Source organism: Ictidomys tridecemlineatus, chromosome 1 (assembly GCF_052094955.1).
Source record: "Ictidomys tridecemlineatus isolate mIctTri1 chromosome 1, mIctTri1.hap1, whole genome shotgun sequence".
NCBI classification, from domain to species: Eukaryota; Metazoa; Chordata; class Mammalia; order Rodentia; family Sciuridae; genus Ictidomys; species Ictidomys tridecemlineatus.
In genome coordinates, this window is record NC_135477.1 from 86,080,899 (window position 1) to 86,104,234 (window position 23,336).

At 35.3% G+C, this 23,336-nt stretch overlaps 1 protein-coding gene across 2 annotated transcripts in view; it reads right to left on the reverse strand.

Annotated features, from left to right (window-relative positions):
- The window catches only part of Tnpo1 (transportin 1), a 90,089-nt gene extending 72,618 nt beyond the window's left edge, over positions 1-17,471 (reverse strand). Inside the window, exon 1 of one of the 2 annotated variants that reach the window (XM_078043765.1) lies at positions 17,313-17,471. Coding sequence is in view for 1 of the 2 variants with exons in the window: in XM_078043750.1 (XP_077899876.1) it covers positions 17,313-17,327 (15 nt within the window). In the remaining variant the exon portion in view is untranslated. The remainder of the gene's footprint in view (positions 1-17,312) is intronic. The other variant, XM_078043750.1, reaches the window with a different exon arrangement.
- Between the last annotated feature and the right edge of the window lie 5,865 nt (positions 17,472-23,336).

Consider the following 23,336-nt stretch of genomic DNA (forward strand, 5'->3'; position numbering starts at 1 on the left):
AATTCCTTTCTCACCAACTTTCTATCCCTTCTCTATCCTTTTCCAAGGTTTTGGATGAATGGCAATCACTGCCACTAATGTCACTAAGGAAAATTGCCTTAATATTTATTTTGTGAAACCTATATGCCAGCGGGAAGTATAGGACAGGAGCAGTTTACCCTCACTACAATGTTAGCTTTCAGGTAATACTTGCTTCTTAAGACACACCACATCTCAAAAGACCTATAACATCTCTTGTGCATTTCCAGGAGGCAGCATTGTTTACAAATGTGATAAATATGCTTTATTTGGATAAATACAAAAGGGAGATCCAAGCATATTACAGCAATACAAAGTTAGATGCTCTAATAAGGTAGCAATACATGAATAACTTAACCTGGAAAACTAATTTAGAACCGATAGATAGCACAATGAAGAAAAATTCACAAGAGAAAGGGAAAATGCTGAACCCTACAAGTAATCAATATATGTGATAATGAAGTAATGTTTTCAGTCAAATTAGCAAAGACAATATTACAATGATAATATCCTCTGCTGCTGAGGATATGATGAATCAGTAACAAATTACCAATGGCAGTGTAAAACTAATACAACCCTTTGGAAATTAACTTGGCAATCTATGTGGAGCCATATACATTTTTGTACACTTTCCCCCCATGATTACACTTGCAAGACTGTAGTCTAAGAATCCCAAATACTGAAAAGTAAGAATTAATTTCAAATATTTTTATCCCAGGATTATTTCTAACAGCAATAAATTCACCAGTAAAAAACACAATATTTAACTTATGGGCTATCATTAATCATAAAAAGATGATTAATTTCTACAATAACATGAAAAGTACATATGCTCAATAAGTGATAAAAGGTAAAAAAAATGCATACAGAGTATAATTATAAATAAGTAAAATTTGTATAAGAAAAAGACCATATTATTAAGTGGAAAAGACTGGAAGGAAATAAAAAGTTAGCAGTATTTTAAGGTACTGGCATTATAGGTGGGTAATGACAATATAGTCTTCTAACAGTACTATTATCAGATGTTATATACAGAACAGGGCAAAAGACCCATGGAATGTCACTATTTCATGGTACAATGCTTTCTATTCAAAATGATGACTGAGTCATCAAGAAGCTTAAATTACACCTCCAGGAAAAAAAAAAAAAAGACATTTTAAGAAGGCAGGAAGGTATGACATATAGTTTAGAAAGTCTTTTTGTGAAAATGCTTAAAGGTTATGGTTAGGGTGAGGTATCTAGAAAATTCATGTACTTGGAGCAACTTTTTTCCAAATTATGTCCCTGGAATGAGTAGACAAAATTATTTTTAAAATCTTTAATTATTTTTAAAATCTACTTTTGCAAACCACAGAATTATAACAGAAAAGCTATATTATAATTTAAGAGTCCTACTCTCAGTGTTCTGAATACTAGAGAACAGAGCTTTATTTTTACTTAGATAGGTAATCACTTATAGGTGGATTATTTGTCATTACTGTTTTAATATCGTATGGAAATAAATTTTAATAATGTTATAAAAATAAATTAATGTTGACTAATTTAAATATAAATAGTGTGGCTTGGGAGACTGAGGGAGGAGGATCATGAGTTCAAGGTCAGCCTCAGCAATTTAGCAATTTAGCAGGACCCTAAGCAATTCAGCGAAACCCTGTCTCTAAATAAAAATATAAAAGGGATGGAGATGTGGCTCAGTTGTTAAGTGCCCCTGGATTCAATCCCTGGTTAAAAAAAAAATAAAAGTAAATAGTTAACAAATATATACAGAAACAGTAATACTACTACAAAATTAAAACAAGAACAAATGACAAAATTTCACTGAATTTGAATTTCAAAAGAAATAACAAGCATCTTTCATCAATTTCCTAATTTTCAAAATACTGATGCATAACTCTGGAAATAACATGTAGAAAAAAAATAGCCCAAACAACATGTTGGACCAAGAAGAATTAAGAAAAGAAAACACAAAGATATAAAAGTGAAAAGCAAATAAAAATGAATTTAAGCTTAGAAAAGAAAGCCTATAATTCTTCTAAAATGGTTTTTGAGACTTCTGCAATAATAAGTTCAACAGATTTTCTCAATAGTTATAACCATAAATATTTTAAGAAAAAACTATATTCTATAAGCATTATAATAAAATCTCTATTGCACAAATAAATTATAAGTAAATAGTCATGCCTACAAATAAACTTATCACTTAGCATACACTGAACTGAAAAAAGTTAATATTCTAGTACTCTTTTTCTTAATAACCAACCACTGTGTAATATACCATTTTAATCCTATTTTAGGAACATATTTCATAAATAATTTAAGACCTTAAGAAAACAGCAAATAAAACTGTTCATTTAAGATTAAAATATTGTTAGAATTATTAATAGGTTCTTCTTAACGTATTTTTCTAAGGAAGCAAATAGAACAAATGTAAAGAGATGGAAAGAAAATGTACATTTATACTTAAAATGAATGGTGTAGTTTTGTGTGCCTATTTAAGTCTTTTTAGGTATATACCACACTCATGACTATACACTTCTAAGTGCTAGACATAAGGAGTCTAATGAACTATCTTAAAAGCACAAACTATTTACACTGATTCTTAGAAACATGAATTAATTTCTTACAAAATTAGCTTCTCCTAAATCTTCCTGGAGTACGGTTAAGGACAAACACAGTAAGTCTTTACTCAATTTACAAAGTAATTTCACATAGCAACTAATCCATATTATTTACAATTAACAAACACTTAATGCCAGCCAACTCTTGATTCTCATCCCCCCAACCTCTCTTTTAAAAGACAGTGGGTCTCACTATTTCAATATGTGGCTCAAAGCTGGCTCCAAAATCCTGAGCTCAAGCAACCTTCCTGCCTCAGCCTTTCAAGTAGCTAGGACATAAACATACACACTCAACTGCATCCAGTTTTGATTATGGAATCTTGATATTAAATAGAAACTAAACATTTATTAGGTGCTTATATATGCAGTATTTTATAGCTGGAAATTACAAATGTAATTTGTAAAAAGTTTGGAATGAGAGTGATGACTAGGAAATTCCTAGGATTTAAATTATTAAATCCAATAATTCAATGTGGCTATGCACTTGATGAATTCAAATAAAAAACATCTGGAGGTTGGCGTTGTAACTCAGTGGTAGAGCACTTGCCTAGCATATATGAGGCACTGGGTTTGATTCTCAACTCCACGTATGAATAAATAAAACTAAAGTTCTATCAACAACAACAAAAATTTGAGATGTTCAGAAGTTTGTATTACCTAGAATCAAAAAATGATTTTGTCTGAAATAATAATTTTCCCCTGGCTGCTGAGGATCGTAACCTTAACTAGAATGGAGTTTGAATATGTATATTGTTTTATAAATAAAAATTGCCAGCTGTGTATCTAGAACAGCAAGTATAAATACCAAAACAAAAGCCCTAGAAGGTAAAGTTAAAACAAAGCTTGAATTTTTATTACTTTTTATGCCTCATCAGTTTATTTCACTATTGGTTCTTCTTCTTCTCCATCAAATTCTTACCCTAAATATTAAAGTACCATACCACTTCTCTGATTCAGAGCTTACTATCTATACTAAAATACGATTGCAGAAAATTCCTCACCTTTACAGTGCCTCAACTGTTTCAACCTTTATTTATTTGAGTGAGGGGTTGGACAAACAGAAAGATGGTATGTGGGGAGGCAATGAAGACACTTGAACTCACAACCACAGCCTATTTGGAGCTAAGAGCGAGCCCAGTGTAATTTCAGGAGGAATCAAAATACTCATTACAGTTCTGGGACTCAACTCTCCATTCTCTGTACTAAGAAAAGCTTAGTTGGGCAATCTCATACAAATCACTTGTACTCATTTGGTTTATTTCCTCACCTATAAAACAACTAAAGACCATGTTCCTTTCAGCTTCCAGAAATAATACATTCAATTGACTGTAAATAATAAATATGCTTCTACTCCATACAAAAAAGCCAGCCCTATTTCTTTTCTTTTATACTTGCCACTGAAATTCTCTACGTACCTCCTATCCTGCAGGGAGACTTGTACTCAGTTCAATTGTTCAAATGTAGTTCTGGGACAACTAAGTTACCTGAGTAAGAGTTACATGTCACTTGATTCTCTGGCAAATACATGTGCTCCTATGCAAGGGCACAGTACTGGGACTGCCTTAAATAATTTCTTATAGAAGTCACATTCAATAGTAAGAATAACCTTTGGTTGCAAATGTTATAGAAAAAAGTTGATGATAACTTGGATTTCTATGCAATGAAAGTCCTTTTTCATTATGTCCTCAAAACTGGGTGATAGAAAATTATATAAAACAAAAAATCCAATTGAGCATTCTAATTCCTGTTCTGGAGCACCTATAGTTTTAATGGTTCACTCTTCAATGCTCTTTTCCTAAATTATCTTAATATTTTCTAATAAAAGCTTGACAATCAGCATTTTATAAGTGGAAACAAACAGATCAGAACCCTTTCGAACAAGTCCATATACTGTTAACTCAATCTTATCAAAGAATTAATCTAAATATTTAATTTTACCTTTCTAAGCAATCTGTACCAATAACTCTGAAAACATCATTTATACCAAAGTCTGAAAAAGTTATATAAAACTTGAAATATTATTACTTTTCTTGTTCTTCCTTCTGTTCTTATCAGGATAACATATTAAACAGATCTACCATTATGAAGTACTGCACTACAAGAAATATAAAAATTTTCCTTTTGATATAAGGATCATTGCCTGTGGTCTACATTTTTGCCTTATCTGTCCACTTCAAATAAGGGAATTTTAGATTTTTCCAGGCACTACATGGCAGATACTATAGTGCAGTTAAGAATGCAATACTGGAGTCCCTCTGCTTTGCTTTGAGTTCTGGCTATGTCACTTATTAGTCATGGAAAAATAATTAAACTGTGATCTATGAAATGAGATAATTAATAGTACTTATTCTCATGGGATTTTTTCTCAAATGGCAAAGTTCTAGCTTAAAAAATAAAAAGAAAATACCTCTTTGTGTCTAAACAGACATGACAACTAAATGTAAAACCCTGCACTGGATTGTGTACTGGCAGAAAACAAAATGGTATAAAAGATGTTACTGGGACAACAAGCAAAATTGCAATATGGGCCATAAAAAAATTGATATCGTATGGTTTCCTAAGAGAATATGTTGCTCTTATAATACATACATTAAAGTGTTCAGGGCTAAAAGGCAAAGATGTAAGCAGCTTACTTTGGTAATCATTCAAAAAAATTAACAGCATGGCAGGAGTAGACAGTAAACAAATGTAACAAAATGTTAAAAATTGGTGAATCCAGGTGAATTGTTCACGGGAATTCTCTAAATTATTTCCATAGCTTCTCTTTAAAATTTAAATCATTTTATAACAATATCTTTAAAACCCTACTTTAACCTTGTTCACTCTCACACCTACTCTATTTCTCTACTCTCCTCTACTCAGAGAAACATTTTAAAATTGTGCATAGTCACTGTGATACCTTTCTTTATTTTTTTTCTCCTTTTTGTGGTATTTGGGGTTAAACCCAGGGGTGCTTTACCATTGAACTATACCCCCAGCCCAATTATTTTTTTATTTTGAGACAGGGTCTCACTAAGTTGCCCAGGCCAGTTGTAGAATATGTGATCCTCCTGTCTAAGTCTTCTGAGTAGTTTACTATACCCACCTTGTCTCCCCTTCTTTACTTCACTCCTGGGAGGTGGATTTCCTTGTTGCCAAACCCAGTGATTTCTTCTTGGCCTCGTTTTATGTTCTTCACAATGCTGAACACAGGCAACCACTTTTTCACGTCTTAGCTGATGACACCATGTTTTCCTTATTTCCCTTTATTTCACTAGCTGGTCTTTGTTATAGTCTTCTTTACTGGCTCCCCTTATTTCTAAGTACCCTGGGCCCCCTTTCTTTTCTCTACTTATATCATCTCATCCAGCCTGTGCCATTAAACAGCATCCCGAATTTCACACTGAAGTATCTAGTATCTTACAAGACATACCCATTTGTTTGTTTAATGGGCATATGGGCATCTCATACTTTGCTGGCTGAAATAGTACTTTTTTTTTTTTAAATCCCAGGAGCACTTTACCACTGAGCTCCATTTCCAATCCTTTTTAATTATTTTAAGACAGGGTCCCACCAAATTGCTGAGGCTACCTTGAACTTGAAATCCTCCTGCCTCAGTCTCCAAAGCTGATGGGATTACAGGCATGAATCACCATACAAAGCTGAAACTGAACTCATTTCCCTTTCTCTATCCCACCCAAATCTGTTCCTACTCCAGTGGCCTATTATCACTAAATGCTACCAGCTTTCATCTAGTTGTTCAAGCCTTACTAAGTGGTCATCCTTGAATTCCCTTATACCCCTCATCCAAACCGTCTACCAGTAGTATCAAAATATGCTTTTAGGGGCTGGGGATGTGGCTCAAGCGGTAGCGCGATCGCCTGGCATGTGTGCGGCCCAGGTCCGATCCTCAGCACCACATACCAACAAAGATGTTGTGTCCACCGAGAACTAAAAAATAAATATTAAAAATTCTCTCTCTCTCTCTCCTCTCTCTCACTCTTTCTTAAAAAAAAAAAAATATGCTTTTAAAATACACCTGGAACCTGACCATTCACCTCCTCCACCTGGGAGTTCCAGAGGCCATGCTGAGATCATAATCTGCTAAAATAGATTTCCTGTCTTCTATTATTCCTTTATAGCAAAATGATCTAGTTAAACCTGTAATTTATTATGTCTTCCCATCAAAATCTTCCTATGGCTTCCCATCACACTTAAAATAAAACATTATATATCCTTTGATAGCCTACAAAGCTATGTCTAATCTGGGCCAATACCTATCTAGATTCATACTCTACAGTCTCTGGGTTCCCCTTGTTTTTCATTCTCCAGTCAAACCAGTTTTCTTGCAGTTTCCTGATCATGCTAAGCTTGTCTGAACTAAGAGCCTTTACTTTTGCATGCTCTTTTCCCAAAAAAATCTATAAATGAAAAATTAATGTGACTACTTTTCATTATTAAAGAAATAAGAAAAGTAAACAATATGGATGATAATCAAGCTCCTTTCAACTACCTCTTGTAGTCCTGTCCCCTCTGACCCAGCCCAAGGTATTCTGGTATTCATTTGATATATATACTTGGAGAGCTCTTTCTGTTCTCCCTACGGCTTGGTTTTCCAAGCTATTATATATGGGTCTATTTCATTACTAATTACAGTAATTTAATGATGAATACTCAACTTATTTAAAATTTTGTACCACAAAAGTTCCTTTTAAAAAATATTTACTGAAAGCTTACTATATTATAGACACTGCTATAGTTGCTGTGGATACAGCAATTAGTCAAATAAGGAATTTTGCCTTATTAGAGTTTGCATTCTTGAGGAGGAGAAAGACAACAAGAAGAATAAAATAAAAACTTTTTCTGAAAAGAGCCGATAATAAATATTCAAGCTTTGCAGGCTACATATGTTTTGTATATTCTTTGCCTTGTTTACAGACCTTAAAAATGTAAAAACCATTCTTTGCTCGGAGGCTGTACAAAAATAGGCCAGGGGGTCCAGCTTGTTGGTCCCTAATATAGGACATTAGAATTCGGTAGGTGCTGTGTAAAAATTAACAATGCATCCAGGATGGATTAGGGCGGGTCCGGGAGGAAACAGTAGTATTAAACAGAGGGTTTAAAAAAGGGTAAAATCTGAGTAAAGATTCAGAGGTGAGGTTACCAAGCCAAGCAGATATAGTTAAGTACATTCCAGATAGTAAAGATATAGAAATGAGGCCAATGAGCAAGGAGGGAAAGGAGTAGTAGGAAATGAGGTAAAGAGATAAGGAGAAAGGGTAGCAAGTTGGGCAGATCATATAGAGCTTTACTGGCCACTTTAAGGATTAGATTTTCTGAGTGAAGGAGAGAATATCCACTCAAGCTGCTATAATAAAAAATCATTATTCCACCATTCTGGAGTCTGGGAAATCCACAATCATATTTAGAATCTGGTCTGCTTTCTGGCACACAGAAGGCTCCTTGCTGTGTCCTTCAAGGGATCTCAGGCAATTCTTATAAAGGGCACTATCCCTATTCATGAGGATTCCACTGCTGTGAACTAATCACCCCCAAAGGCCCTTTTTCTGAATATTACCTATCACCTTGGATGTTAGGACTTCAACTTATAAGTACAGAAGGATGAATACTTTAAGACCAGAGTAGGAGCTACTACTTGGCTTTGAATAGAAAAGTAAAAGAGAACAACTGTCTTAGTTCGTAAAAGGCTTAACTCTGCTACTGAATTGAGAAAATACTGCCAGGAGGGCCTAGAATAAAGTGGACAGATCAGGTAATAACATATTACCATAATCCAACAGGTGATAATGATAACGATTTGGACTAGGGTGATGGTAACTGTGGAGAAGCATGGTAGGATATTGAATATATTTTGATAACAGAAAACAGTTTTTCCTAAAACTTTTTCCTAAAATGGATTTTAAGAGTGAAAGAAAAAGTAAAATCAAGAGTAACACCTTTTTGGTCTGAATTAATTAGAGGACAGAATTGCCATTTACAGCAAAAAGGAAGTCTGTGGTTAGGTTTTGGAGAATAAATTTATGAGTTTAGTTTTGGATATGCTGAGTTTGTTGTCTATCATTTTAACATTTAGGTAGAGATGTTGAATAAGCTGTTGTACATATGAGACTGAAATCAGGGAGAGAGACAAAAGATCTAAATTTTGGGCATCACTGATATTTAGAAGTTATTTAAAACCATGGGACTGAATGAGATTACTAATGGAAGAAGTGCAAATAGGAACAAACAACAAAACAAAAAAGGACTGAAACTTACATATCTCTAACATTAAGAGGTCGGTGAAGAGCAAAGCAAGGGAGAATTACAAGGAGCCAACTTTGAAGTAGGAGATAACCAAGAGTGTGTGGCATCCTGGAAAAAATGCAGAAAGTGTTTTAAGACTAAAGGGAGCAAAGAGCTGTGTCAAATGTGGCTTAGAGGTTAAGTACAATGAAGTGAATCAGATATTTGGCACTTAGCAATATGGAGGCTACTGAAAAACCTAATGAGACAGCTCTGCAAGAGTGGTGCAGGCAAAGGCTTGACTGGAGAAGGATTAGTAAAGTGCTGGAGAAGAAACCAATAAATTGGGGAAATGAGTAGTGAACCTGTGGGTTCCACATCCATTGATTCAACTAAAAGCAGATTGGAAATATTAGGAAAAAAAAACCAGTGTTTATATGAAACACAATACAGACTTTTCTCCTTATCTTTACTTCATAAAGACTATAACAACCATTTACATAGCATTAGGTATTGCAAGTAATCTAGAGATGATTAAAAAAAATCTAATAGGTTCTATGCAAATACTATGCCATTTTATGTTAAGGGATTTGCCAAATATGGATTTGCTACCCTGTGAGGCAGGTGTCCTGGAACCAATCTCCCACACATACTGAGGAATGAGTGTTATAACATGTCTGTTGCTAGTAGAAATGATTCAATAAGAGAAGAAAATGGGTGATGTAAGAGAGGCTAAAGCAATGTCCTCAAAACATTGCAGATGACAACAGGAGGTGTTAGTCTAAGGTAACAGGCAGGAAGACAACACATATTACCACATATACTAGCAGGTTTGTGGGGTGGTGAATCTATGAAATTTTTTGAAAAAATATTGTTTTAGTTGTAGTTGGACACAATGTCTTTATTTTATTTATTGTTACATGGTTCTGAGGATCGAACTCAGCACCTCACACGTTCTAGGCGAGTGCTCTACTGCTAAGCCACAACCCCAGCCCTGAGTCTGTGAAATTCTAATTAATTTTTTTTACAAAGTAGAAACCAAAGTCATTAGCTTAAAGTGAGGATGGGAAGAGAGTTATAGGACATCTGAGGAAAAGAAAACATAAAAATAGTCACTTAGAAACGTGGGAGAGTGAACAGACTGGGAAAATACAGGACTACCAGGCAGCATGAAGGACCCACTTGAGGTTTGTGGTCATGTGTGATTGTGTGCTTTTTTCTGGCCACACTCAACTACACAAGCAAGCACACTCAAAAAGCTTGGTTTTTCTGGGGCTGGAGTTTTGGTTCAGTCGTAGAGTGCTCACCTAGCATGTATGAGGCATTGGGTTCAATCCTCAGCACCAAATAAAAATAAAACAAAGATACTGTGTCCACCTAAAACTAAAAATTAAATATTAAAAAAAAGCTTGGTTTTAACTACAACCCTGGTCTTGCCAAACAAGCAAAGAGTAAGGAATGGGATCCAAAGAAATTAACCATGGAATTTAAGCTGAGTAAATTCCCCATGAAAGGAAGTAGAAATATCAAGAAGGTAAGTGAGAGCAATAGTAACAGGATCAATGGACTGGAGATTCCATTCAGAGCAGAAGATGGTTAGGGTTGAGGCACTATGAATGAACCTCAAAACTAGGAAACACTGGTCACAGAGTAGAACAACATGAAATGGTAACTTTGGAAGCATGACAATTGTTGACAATACAAAGAGGATATCTTTGTGGAAATGACTGGATGAGATAGGGTAGATGGGAAGAGCACTGAAAGAGATGTCTAGGGAAAGAGGCCAGGTATTGGAAAGATCTGTTTATATATATATATATATATATATATATAAATATATATATATATATATATATAAATATATATATATTATATATCCATTTTATTCATTACGCACGAACACACACACATATTCTAGATCAATATAAAATTCTGGTGGCACTTGGGCCTTTATGATATAACCCAAAGTCTAGGATTTTTAGGGAGAAAGGAGAGAGAACAGTCTGAAAGCAGCAAGGAGATTTGTGGTAGACACCTTTCCCATTTCCAGGAACAGTGGTAAGGAAAGCTATGTAAACAAACAAACACACAAACAAACAAAACCAGGCACAACTACACAGTAGAAGAGTAAGATTTGAATCAGAAAAAGAAAATGAAGGGAATATTTAAGAAATGGTTGAGACTGGATTTTGCAGATGATGGACAGTAAATTCCAAAGGGACTGAAGAGTTGGAGAAGTTTTTTGTTTTGTTTTAAAAGACAGAGACAGAGAAGACAGACTTAGGGGAAAAGAATGTGGGGCTGGGTACTGGGGGTGAACCCAGGTCCTCAGGTATGCTAGGCAAGTGCTCTACCACTGAGCTAAATCCCCAGCCTTCTTTTAAAATTTTTATTTCCAGACAAAAGTCTCACTAAATTGTCCTGGCTGGTCTTGAACTTGTGATCCTCCTGCCTCAACCTCTCAAGTTGCTGGGATTGTAGTCATGTGCCATCACACCCAATAAGAATAGGCTCTGATAAATGGAGTACAGGAAATGAAAAGTGATCTGAAAGTACAGAGGCTCCGTGGTTACTGACAAAGACATCCTAATACACAACAGCTTTTGATATACCATGTGTTTCTCTAAGACATGGAAACTGCTAGGTCAAACATGATTTTACTTTACAATTAAAATAGTTGTAATGATTTATCCAAATTATCCAATTTAGAGTTTCCCTACAAAGTGTCAACATACTAGCAAAACATTTTAGTATGATAGGAGGAAAAATACTGCTTTATTTTGTATTTTCCTACTGGTAGAGCATTATTTCATGTTTACTGACTAGCTCTACTTTCTTTTCTGTGAACTTGCTCATTTAAAAAACTGAATTGTTTTTCTCTTATTGATATGTAATGCTTTAAAACTATTTTATTCTTTTCTTAATGGTTCATACAAACAATGAAATTTCCTGATTTCAAATCTTTCAAATGGTTCATGTTAGGGCAACACAAGGCTCAGGAGGTTGTCTCCTCCTCAAATCCCTCTGTGCTGTGTTTTAAAGAGAGAAAAATTAAATTTTTATTATTAGTAGTAGTAGTAATAGTATTGTAGACAGGATATCTCACTATGTTGCCCAGGCTGCCTCAAACTCTGTACTGTATTTTAGAAGTTGTCTAAGGCCCTCCAGTCAAATCTGGCGACATCCATTAGTTTTCTCACCTTCTGTCTGTGTTGTACTACAATGGCAGAGTTGTTATGGCCCATGAAGTAGAAAATACTTATTATCTAGCCCTTTACAGAGAAAGTTTGTGGATCCTGCTCTATACTTTTCAGGTCCCTGAAATGCCTAGTTGGCCTGCCACTCCTCCACTCTCTTCAAGAAGTCTACTGTAGCCCTCCTTGGGGCTGTACAAATTTACATCACAAAACCTGTGCCTGCACTCAACTGTTTACATCTCTCTCCCCACTGGTACAAAAATCTATGGAGGACAAAAGATAATCCTGGCACTAATAAATGGCAAAGTCTTTTGTAGTTTGTCATCTTTCCCTCTTTTCCTATGTTCCAGCTAAAATAAACAACTTACATTTTCAGTTTATCGAGTATTTTTCAAAAACACAAATGATCAATGGTTCCAAAATTTTATGTTCATTTCTTTAATATTTGGTGGATACCATCTATTCATAATCATTTATTTAGTATATATTCATGATTTACTAAAATAGCTCTCTTCTCTAATGCCTTCCTCAGTAAAGACAAAAGCAACGGGATGTTGACTTTCCAGATGAACAATTTCATCTATGGTAGGATTTATGCATCTAGGATAAAGATAATTATTATTATATATAATAATATAATATTATATTATATATATAATAATTATAATTACTAAAGTCTTCAGAGTTCATTATAAAATGCACTCAAATCTGTATGTTTTAGTCGGGTGTGGTGGTGCCCGCCTGTAATCCCAGCAGCTCTGGAGGCTGAAACAGGAGGATCAAGAGTTCAAAGCCAGCCTCAGCAATTTAGCAAGGTTTTAAGCAACTCAGTGAGACCCTGTCTCTTAATAAAATACAAAAAAGGGCTGGGAATGTGGATCAGTGGTTAAGCACCCCAGAGTTCAATCCCTGGTATCAAAAAACAAAACAAAACAAAACAAAACAAAAAACCCAACAAATCTGTATATATTTCTATCTTTGCTTAATTTTTCAGTATAAAATTAGTTCCCTTTATTCTCCTTACCTGGAACATCTCCATTAATTTTTTTTGCTTATTTCTCCATTAAGAATTTCATCAACTTTACCAGGGATTTTACCAAGTGCATTTTTCAATTAATTATTTAGTGGGTCTTTAACTTCTCTGAGTCACCAAATTTAAACAAATTTTGATAATTTCTTTTTTCATATTTGTACTGATATCATTACAAAGAATGTTGCATCCTAAAATACTTACTGCATTGATTTTAGAATCCTGCTTATATATTCATTAACAATTTTATCTCATTCAGGTAAGGATTTCTTTTTATCCTTTCCTAAAATGAACATAGAAAGTAAAGCTCTATCTGGTTTAACTTTATGATTCTTCATTATTTCCAGCTCAATTAACTATCTCAATAATGTGATTTATAATTTATAGTTACTTATATAAGATTCTGAATATGTATAGTATATAGGCAATACAAAGTAAGCATGCACTTTCAATCAGGCAGATCTAGATTCAGATTCAGGATTGAACACTGAGAGGGCAAAGTACTTATCTAATCTTCCTTCTCCAATAAGTAAAATGGAAGTAACTTCCATTTATAGCAGAGGAGTATAAAAATAATGGTTGTAAAAGTAACAATGTATGCTAAAATGCCTAAGACATTACAAGAAAAAAAATGCTAATTCACTCTTTCTTTTTACCCCAGTTCAATAGGGTCAATAAATCTGTGTTGCTCCAATTTACTTTAAGACCATTTTTATATTTCTTTAAATAAAAGCAATTTGGCAATATTGACCATAAACTTTGGATGATCACATACTTTGCCCTAATATTTTCACTTTAGAGAAACAATACAAAACACATAAATTGTTTTATGAACAAACATGCTCATCGTACTCTTTTATAATCGAAAAAAAAAAAGCTCTTTAATTATGAGTCACACAAACATTACGTGCCCATAAGAAAAGCTGACAAAATAAGTCAATAGCATAATAAAATGCTTATGATGCCAGGTTAAAAAAAATACAAAATTATTCATAATAGCAAAATCTTAACTGTATTAAAAAAATCAAATAAATTCAGAAAATATATTGGAGGAAAATGCAACCAAAGGGATTAATAGCAATTATTGCAAAGTCCTGTTCCTGTTATTGGCAAGTTTTATTATGATTATTTTCCAATAGTTTTCTGAAATTCTTATTTTATGATTATTTCCTAGTTTTCTACAGTAATTAACAATGATAATGACATTGATGAGAACAGCAGCTATTATTTATGGAACAATCACAATGCCAGGTGCAGTTCTAAGAGCTTATTGTATTAACTCATTTAATCCTCATAATCATTAGATGAAGTAACTTGCCCAAGGTCACACAGATAATTACAGAGGGGACCAAAATCTGCATCTAAGTAGTATGGCTCTAAAATTTCTTTTCTAACCTCTACACTATAATAAGAAGTTTTGCTTTGTTTCAAAGATTTAACCATTAAAAAGGATAACATATCAAGATAGGTATTACAGTGGTAAGCACCTATAATCCCAGCAACTCTGGAGGCCAAGGCAGGAGGACGGCAAGTTCAAGGCCAGCCTCAGCAACTTAAAGAGACCCTTGTGTCAAAAAAACAGAAAGGGCTGGGATTTACCTCAGAGGTTGAGTGAGTTTGGGTTCAATCCCCAGTACTGCTAAAACAAAAGGCATATAACAATCCAAACCTATTATCTTCAGTTGCCAGTTTTCTTTTAGTACTGAGTTCAAATATTTGCTCTGCTATTGAATGCCTCTTCAGAATAAGATGTGGCCACCATTCCTGTATGGGTTTATCTATTCCAGATAATTCCAAGACAAATCTGCAGCCCTTATTTCCTATTTCAATATCTTACTTGACAATTGAGATTTCTGAATACTAACATTATTACTTATTACACCAACTGACAGTACTTCAAAGAATCCTACCTAGTATACAAGTCTTGGAGTAACTCAAAGTTGGCTTTAGAACTTCTCTTAGAAGAACCCCCACCTATTTAACTATAAATCATAGTTACTGCTTTTGCAAACATCTGTCTTCCATTGTATTCATTCTCTCTGCAACCCAGTAAACCCCTCATCTACCAATACCCTCCCAGAAATCTACCATAGTACTGGCTAAATAAGACCAAGAAAGCGCCTCAACACCTGGGGAATTCTACTCTTCCTTTTTGAACATGACATTGTTCCCCATTGTTTTTGAAATATCATCAGGTAATTAATAAAGTGAGTCTCTCTCGATTTCTCACTCTTTTGATGGTAAACCAAACTATTTAAGGGTGGAAAAAAGATCTTTCCTCAACTAATAGGTATTTAAAAATCAATTGCAGGAATATTCATAATTTTTATACCCTGGCCAATAAAAATAACTTCCCCTTACTGCTCTCTCCTCTCCAGTTCATATCTGATAAATTTATTTCATTACTTATGTCACATGGCTTGGTTTATAACCTGATATCTTTTCTTTAAAAAAAAAAAAAGGTTTGGGGGCTGGAGTTATAGCTCAGCCGTAGAGAGCTTGCCTCGAACATCTGAGGCACTGGGTTTGATTCTCAGCATCACATAATAGATAAATAAATAAATAAATAGTGTCCTTCTTAAAAAAAAGTTTGTAGAATCCAACATGATTAACAAACACAAGAAATTTTTCTAAATAGAAGAGGCATACATTTCAGTTCATTTGGCTTTTAGAAAAACTGAATTCATGTTATAGCTTTAACATTATATAATTAGGAAAAACTACAGTCATAAGACAATGAATATAATAACAAGTGATGATACTGGAAAATTTTATAATCAGAATATTTTTACCAAAATCTTATTCTGCTCACCTTATATAATGACAAATGGCTTTGGGAACTGGAGGTAAGAGTATAAAAATTTTTTTCCTATATATTTTGGTGGGGAAATTTAATAATTTCCGGAAAGAATAGAGATAAGAACCACATCAAGGCTAATCCAAGCTGGAGGATCATTTTAGGAAAAAGAAAATGGAGGATTAATAGTTGAATAGGTTTTAGTTAAATTACACGAAGTAAAAACTCTGTCAAACTCAATGCATTTGCCAAGAAACAAACCTGCACCTTCAATTTCTTTTTTGCAGTTGCAAGTTTCAGCTTGGTGCAGTCATTCTAGAAGAACAATTGGGATATAGGGTCGGGGAAAAGTGGAAAACAGAATCCTTTCTCAAAAAACTGAATTCCGTGTTCCACCGAATACGCTTCCTTATTACTGCAATATGAAAATATGGATATAATACGGAAACTTGAGCTCCAGCAAGTACTTTTATTGTCTTAAAAATGAGCACAATTAGACAGCCATTTTACAATCGTAAAAAATCCAAATACCTGCTACACCAAACATCTTGCACTTTTATCTTTTCTTGGGGGAGTGGGAGTTAGCTTCTTAATACAACTAACAGAATTAATTAGCAGATAGCTTCCAACTTCAAGTTTCTACATTTATATCCGTTGCTGAACCAAATCGATCAGTGATTAGGATAACAGATTTAAATTATAAGCAATATTGCAAAATCCAGTTGATTTTAAAATAGGTAAACAGCACGAGATAATTTTTAAAGGAAAAAAAAAAAAAACAGCCACTCCAAAACCAGTCTGCGGCGGCCAGTCTGCTCCTCAGCAGCTGTTCCCGGTTGCGTGTACACATAGGAGTGGAATAAGTGCAAAACCCACAAAATCACGCAAAACACGTAGTTACAAACAGCAAAATCATGTTTACATGCGGTGAAGCCAAGAGGCCCCGAGGGGAAAAAAGAGCGGGGAGGAAGGGATCTGCCCTCTGAAACCAAGGTGTGCACGGACCTGGGACCCCAGGGCCCAAGGAGCCGGGGCGGGACAAAGACCGGCCCACGTCGAGCAGCGCCCGGCAGTGGCGAGAAGCAGCCGTCCCAGGGCAGCACACTACCGCGCCCAAGGGCTCGCAAACGCCGCGGCTTAACAGGCGGGGGCAAAAGCTCCTCCGGGCAGCGGACCCTCGCCTCCCGCAGCCTATAACGGGCCCTGGGACACCTGAGGAGCGTCGCCTCCCGCCCTTACCCCGACCCCAGGGCGCCCCGGCCGGCAGCTGTTGGGCTTAGAATCGCGCCGCCGCCGCTGCGGGGCTCCAAACGGCCAGGCAGGCATCGGGAGGGCGGGCGAACCTGGCACTTCTCCCCACCGCGCATGAGGCAGCTTTGGAATACCCTGTCTCCGCTCCTGCCCGGGCCGCGCACCCTCACGCCACCTACCCGGTCCCACACCATCCCAGAGGCCTCCGGCGCTCGGGCCTTCTGCCGAAGCGGCGCTGCCTCCCGTCCGGGGCCCGAAATGGCTGCGGAACAAAGAGAATCTGGGCTCGGGCGAGCGCCGGTCCGATTGGCCGGGGGGCGGGGCCCGCCGCGGGAACATTCGGCGGCGGTCGCCTTGGCAACCGCGGCGGGGCTGGGAAAACTGCGGCCTCGGCCTGCGGACTTGTGGGCCTGCGTGCCTGCGTCCAGCGTCCAGCGTCCAGCGGCGCGCGACAGCGGTTTCTAAGAGGGTTCTGCAGCCTGGGATCTGGGCCCTGTGCTGGGCTCACAGATGCTCGCGCCCCCTGCGGCCGACGCGCAGGCCGGAGCCTTGGCTCTTGAATACAGCCACCGAGACGCTGCCCCGCACCGTGCTAAGGGAAAAATGGCTTGCAAACGTGATGCCTGGGCCTTTGCGGTGCCTTCCTAGGAGGATGACCCTACCCCAACGAACTTCTGTGCCCCAGCATAACCCCCAAGTGACAGCCGTGCCCTCGGAGCCTATTCAACACCGAACATGCCGCGTATCCCACAATAATACAATTCCAACTTCGCTGGTAAAAAGCAGAAATTGCATTGGGAGATAAGGTGTGGGTGAAATTGCATTGGGAGAAATTGCATTGGGAGATAAGGTGTAGGCTTTTGAGATATGCTGTAGCTAGCACAAAATTACTATATAGTTCCAGCTAAATAATTTATAAAATTGTTTTACGTCTCCAGGTGTGTATCTCACATAAGACTAGTATCTCGTTCATAGAAATCACAAGCCTTTCTCCCCTTAACCAGCCATCATAAATTAAAATGTCTTCTGTTTTCTGAACAGAAAATAATTCAAAATGGGAGAGGTAGACATTTTTATACCCAATTGTATCATGGTAATGAATAGACATATGTCGGTTCCCTTCCCCCAGATCATTCTTACATATAAATTTACTGTATATGAATATTTTAAAATTTACATAGGAGGTGGTCTTTGTTTCCTAAGGAGATGATGATGCCAGTGATAATATTCCTCATGATCAATGTGTGTAAAAATGCCAGCAGTTTTAACTATCTTACTTGAAAGTGCTGTATATGTTCTGAGGATGTTTAGCAATTGTTACCTTCCAGGTACAGTCCAGATAAAACTGCAGTACGTAGTACTAGAAAAATAGCTGATTTGTTAACAAGCCTGCTAATAATTTTCATTTGGATTGTCCACCATTTTACTGGAATAACTAGTTTATTTAACTTAAATTTTGAGACTGAAGAACCATTTTTAACATTGAGAAGTTGAACATAGCAAGATAAAATATTATAAATAACTAAAACACTTATGACTTTAACATTTTCTAATGTTAATTTAATAGCAATTGGATTCAGTAGTGTGCATGGGAAGAGACCCCCCTCCAAATAGGTTATTAAGAAAAGCAATTTAATGTGACCATTTTAATATGGTAGTGTAGCATGTCAGCAGGGACATTTACCCAGATAAGTTTATTTATCCAAATAACAGTCCTTTTTTCACACTGTAAAATTTGCACTGTGGAGTAGGGATCTGTATAAATCAGGGAACATAAAGTGTCTGCTTTCTATTTTGCTAAAGACTAAAAAAAAAAAAACCAAACAGAGTATTTTTAAAAATCAGAAGGAATAGCAAATAATGACATGTAAAGAACTACTAACGATTAGTAAGGAATTCACCTGATTAAATTAATACTTTGGAAATAACTGAAATGAGTTAGAGGGGAGTGAAGTATTATTTGGCATGTGCAAGATTTATTAGTTAAAATCTTTTGAGAGAAAAAATTTCGATTATCAGATATAAAATCGAGACTAGGCAAACTAGATATTCTTTTATAAAGCTTAATTGAAAACGTTAAAATAGTTTTGTTTTGAATAGAAATGTTTACACATATAGTCTTTTTGTTTCTATCTTCTACTACAATTAAAAATACATGCTTTTAACAATAATTCTTACCATTGATAAGGGTGTATTATTTTGTTTTTCTTTTCCTACTTTTTTTTGTTTTCTCTTTGCACCATTTGCACATATAATAGCAGCTATCTAGTAGTGTTTTCTCTTCATACCCAAATACAGTATTACAATGCTCATGTAATAAAACTTTGAAGAATTGTTGATATTTTTAAATGACATACACTAAAATTAAAAATAGTAAACTTTGTTTTGAACTGTTAAAACTTTTTAATAGTTATTTTACATTTTAATTTCTATGTTAGTCTCCTCCTTAGGTGAAAAAATTTACCAAGATAAAAATTTTATCAAGGAATGTTAGCAGTTGCAAAATAGCTTTCAAGGGAGGAAGCCTACCTATAATCTTTCATCTAGGAAGAAAAAGATGCTTAACTTGTCAGATGTACAATTGTCAAAACAAGTGGGAGGCAGAGGACCTATATGCAGATGTTGGCTTTACTACTTGTGAACAATTTCTGTCTAATCCCTTTGAGCTTCACTTTCTTTTGTGTTAAACAGGATTAAATAAGAAACAATATTTAAAGGGCTCATTAGCAGAATACCAGGCAGATAGAGGGCAATAAATGAAAATATTACTTACTGTATATGAATGGAAGTTTGAAAAGGAATGATTATTTTAAAAAACCCAATAGTCTAATATATCCAACAGATAGTCCAAAAATTTTAAAATAAATATATTTAATAGGCAATTGTTAGTGAGTATGTAGAAACTCTAGAATATAGTGAAATATTCTTTTAGATACAGGCAAATTTCTAAAATAGAATACTTCTGAGAAATATTGTTTCCACCTATGCTTTATGGAAAGATGAGATTCTCATTATATTATTTAGCACTAGACAGTCTAAAGAATTGTCTTTCTGCTGCAATGTCTTCAGGATGGCTTTAAGGAATAATATTTTGTAAAGTAATTATTCAGAAGAATTTAACTCAAATGTTGAAAGAGGATTTTTTATGGTTAATATTCAGAGATATGTAAATAATCTATTGGTATTTCTCATTTAAAGCAAACCCACATATAAATTTTTAATTTATAGAATGAAAAATTAGGGAGTTATTATTAACTGGGAAAGGATTAATTCCAAAGTTCCTTTAACTATTAATGCCTCCTAGTGTTTAAAATATGATTTGATTTATAAAAAGATCTACTTAGACTTGCACTTCTGGAAAAATAGAATAGCATGCTTTTCTCTATTCCTCCCACTGAGTACAGCTTAAAGTCCAGAACATTATATATAGGGAAAACACAAGAAGACTCCAAACAGTGGAGAGATAACAGACTAACTAGGGAAGTCAGGATCCAAGGAACGTCATAATGATAATTCTCTGAGTTTGCTTTTTTTCTCATATATCCCAGACTCGAAGCTGAAGAACTTACCAACCTGGAAATACCAATGGCATGGACATAAAAAGCCCCATCAAAACGATGTTCTCTGTAGCTGAAGGGTCAGAAAGGGAACAGCACAGCAGAGAGAAAACTTTTAGATAATAACTGCTTACACCAGCCAAAAATCACAGAAAAAAAATCATAACCCTACCCAATTCATCTCAGCAAAGGCTTAATGGAGAGCCCAGTCTCTAACAAGGTGACCCAACCCCTCTTTGCCTAGATGATATCAGTGAGTATCAAATAGAGATCCAGGATTTCATCATCATGGGGCAGTAATGAGGAACCTCCCATCTTGGGTATCATTGGGTATCAGAGGGAAAGTTGGACTTCTCTGACAATAATAAGGTGGTGCCTGCTTTTCCTCACCCCTCTTACCCTGATAGCACTGGTAAGAAAAAAAAAGTTAAAAGGGAATATTTTTTAAAAGATCCCAAATCTTATAACACCCCAAGTGTGCAGGTTTCAATTGAAAAGTATGCATCAAGAACCAGGAAGATCTCAAATTGCATTTTAAAAAATGACAAACCCCAAATATAGAAATGTTAGAATTATCTGACAAAGATTTTAAAATAGATATTTTTAAAAAATACTTCACTGAGTAACTACAAAAAAACATTTGAAATGGGGTAGGAAAGGTAGTATAATCAATCAGACATTATTACCTTATGTACATATATGACTACACCTCTGGTGGGATTCTACATCATGTATAACCAGAAGAATGAGAAATTATATTCCATTTATGTATGATGTATCATAGATCATTCTACTGTCATGTGTAACTAATTAGAACAAATTTTTAAAAACACTTGAAACAAAAAGAAAGTCTCAGCAAAGAAATAGAAGATATAAAGAAAAATCAAATGGAAAATTTAGAACTAAAAAATACAATAATTATAATAAATATGTGGATAGGTTTACAACAGAATAAAGGGAACAAAGAATCAGAGAACCTGGGAATATAAGTTACCCAGTCTAAAAAAAGAGAAAATAGAGTGGAAAAAATGGTCAACAAGATTTCATGGAACTGAGTGACTATAACAAATAATCTAATATTCATGTCAATAGACTTTCGGAAGGAGAAAAGCAAGAGGGGATAAAAAAGCAAGGGTGGGGATAAAAACTATTGGAAGAAATATGGCTGAAAACTTATGAAATTTGGCAAAAGATATAAACTATACATTCAAGGAGTTGGTGAATCTTCAATGAAGGTTTCAAAACAGTTTAATGAGAGCAAGTTACTCTTTTCAACAAATAATGCTGTGACAGCTGAGTATCCACATGCAAAAGTAAATGTAAGAGTTGAAAGTATAAAATTATGTAAAGAAAACATAGAAGTCAATTTTGTGACATTAAGAGTTCTTAGATATGCCACTGCGGGCCGGTGGAGGGGAGGGGGTGTGAAAAGAAAAACAAGGACAGTTGACAACATCAAAATTTAAAATTTTTGTGCTTCAAAGACCACCATTAAAAAAGAAAATGATCCCAAAGGCTTATGAGGCAGAGGCAGGAGGATTGTGAGTTCAAAGCCAGCCTCAGCAAAAGCAAGGCTTTAAGCAACTCAGACCCTGTCTCTAATAAAATACAAAATAGGGCTGGGGATGTAGCTCAGTGGTTGAGTGCCCCTGAGTTCAATCCCTGATACCCGCCCCCTCAAAAAAAAAAAAAATGAAAATGAAAATATTTACAAGTCACATAATGGATAAAAGACTTCTATCTAGGATACAGAATGTTTATCTCAATAACAAAAAGACAAACTAATAAAAAATGGATAAAGGGTCTATACAGATATTTATCCAAATGTCTATATGAATGACTAATAAAGATATGAAAAGAAGCTCAATATCATTAGCTGTTAGGAATATGCAAATCAAAACAAGGAGATACCACTTTACACCCATTAGAAAAGCAATAATAAGGGCAGTGAACAAGTATTGGGAAGTTTGTGGAGAAATTGGAGCCCTCATACATTGCTGGTAGGGATATGAAATACTACTGCTGCTTTGGAAAACAATGTGGCAGTTCCTCAAGTTATTAAATATAGAGTTTCTGTATCTCCCAGAAATTCTACTCCTAATGGATATGAAAACATACCTACACAAAACTTGTGCACAATATTCATAGTGGCATTATTTGTAATTATTTGAATGCCCCAAATCTAGAACAACTGAAATGTCCATCAATCGATTCATGATTAAACATATAATATAGCTATACAATGGAATATTAATTGACACTAAAAAGGAGTGAAGTGCCAATATGTATTGCAGTATGAATGAAACTTGAAAACATGCTAAGTGAAAGAAGCCAGTTACATAACCCACACATCATATAATTATATGAAATGTCAAGAATAGCCAAATATATAGAGGCAGAAAGTATATTAGTGGTTCCAGGAATTGGGAAAAGAGAAATAAAGAATGGTTACTAATAGGTATAGGGTTTCTTTTTGAGGTGATGAAAGTGTTGTAAAATTAGATGGTGAAGGTTGCACAACACTCTGAATACTAGAAGTCACTGAACTCCAAACTTTAAGAGGGTGAATTTTATGGTATATAAATTATATCTCAATAAAGCTGTTGTTCTAAAAAAGAGAGAAGTGAAACCTAAATAGGAAAGAGT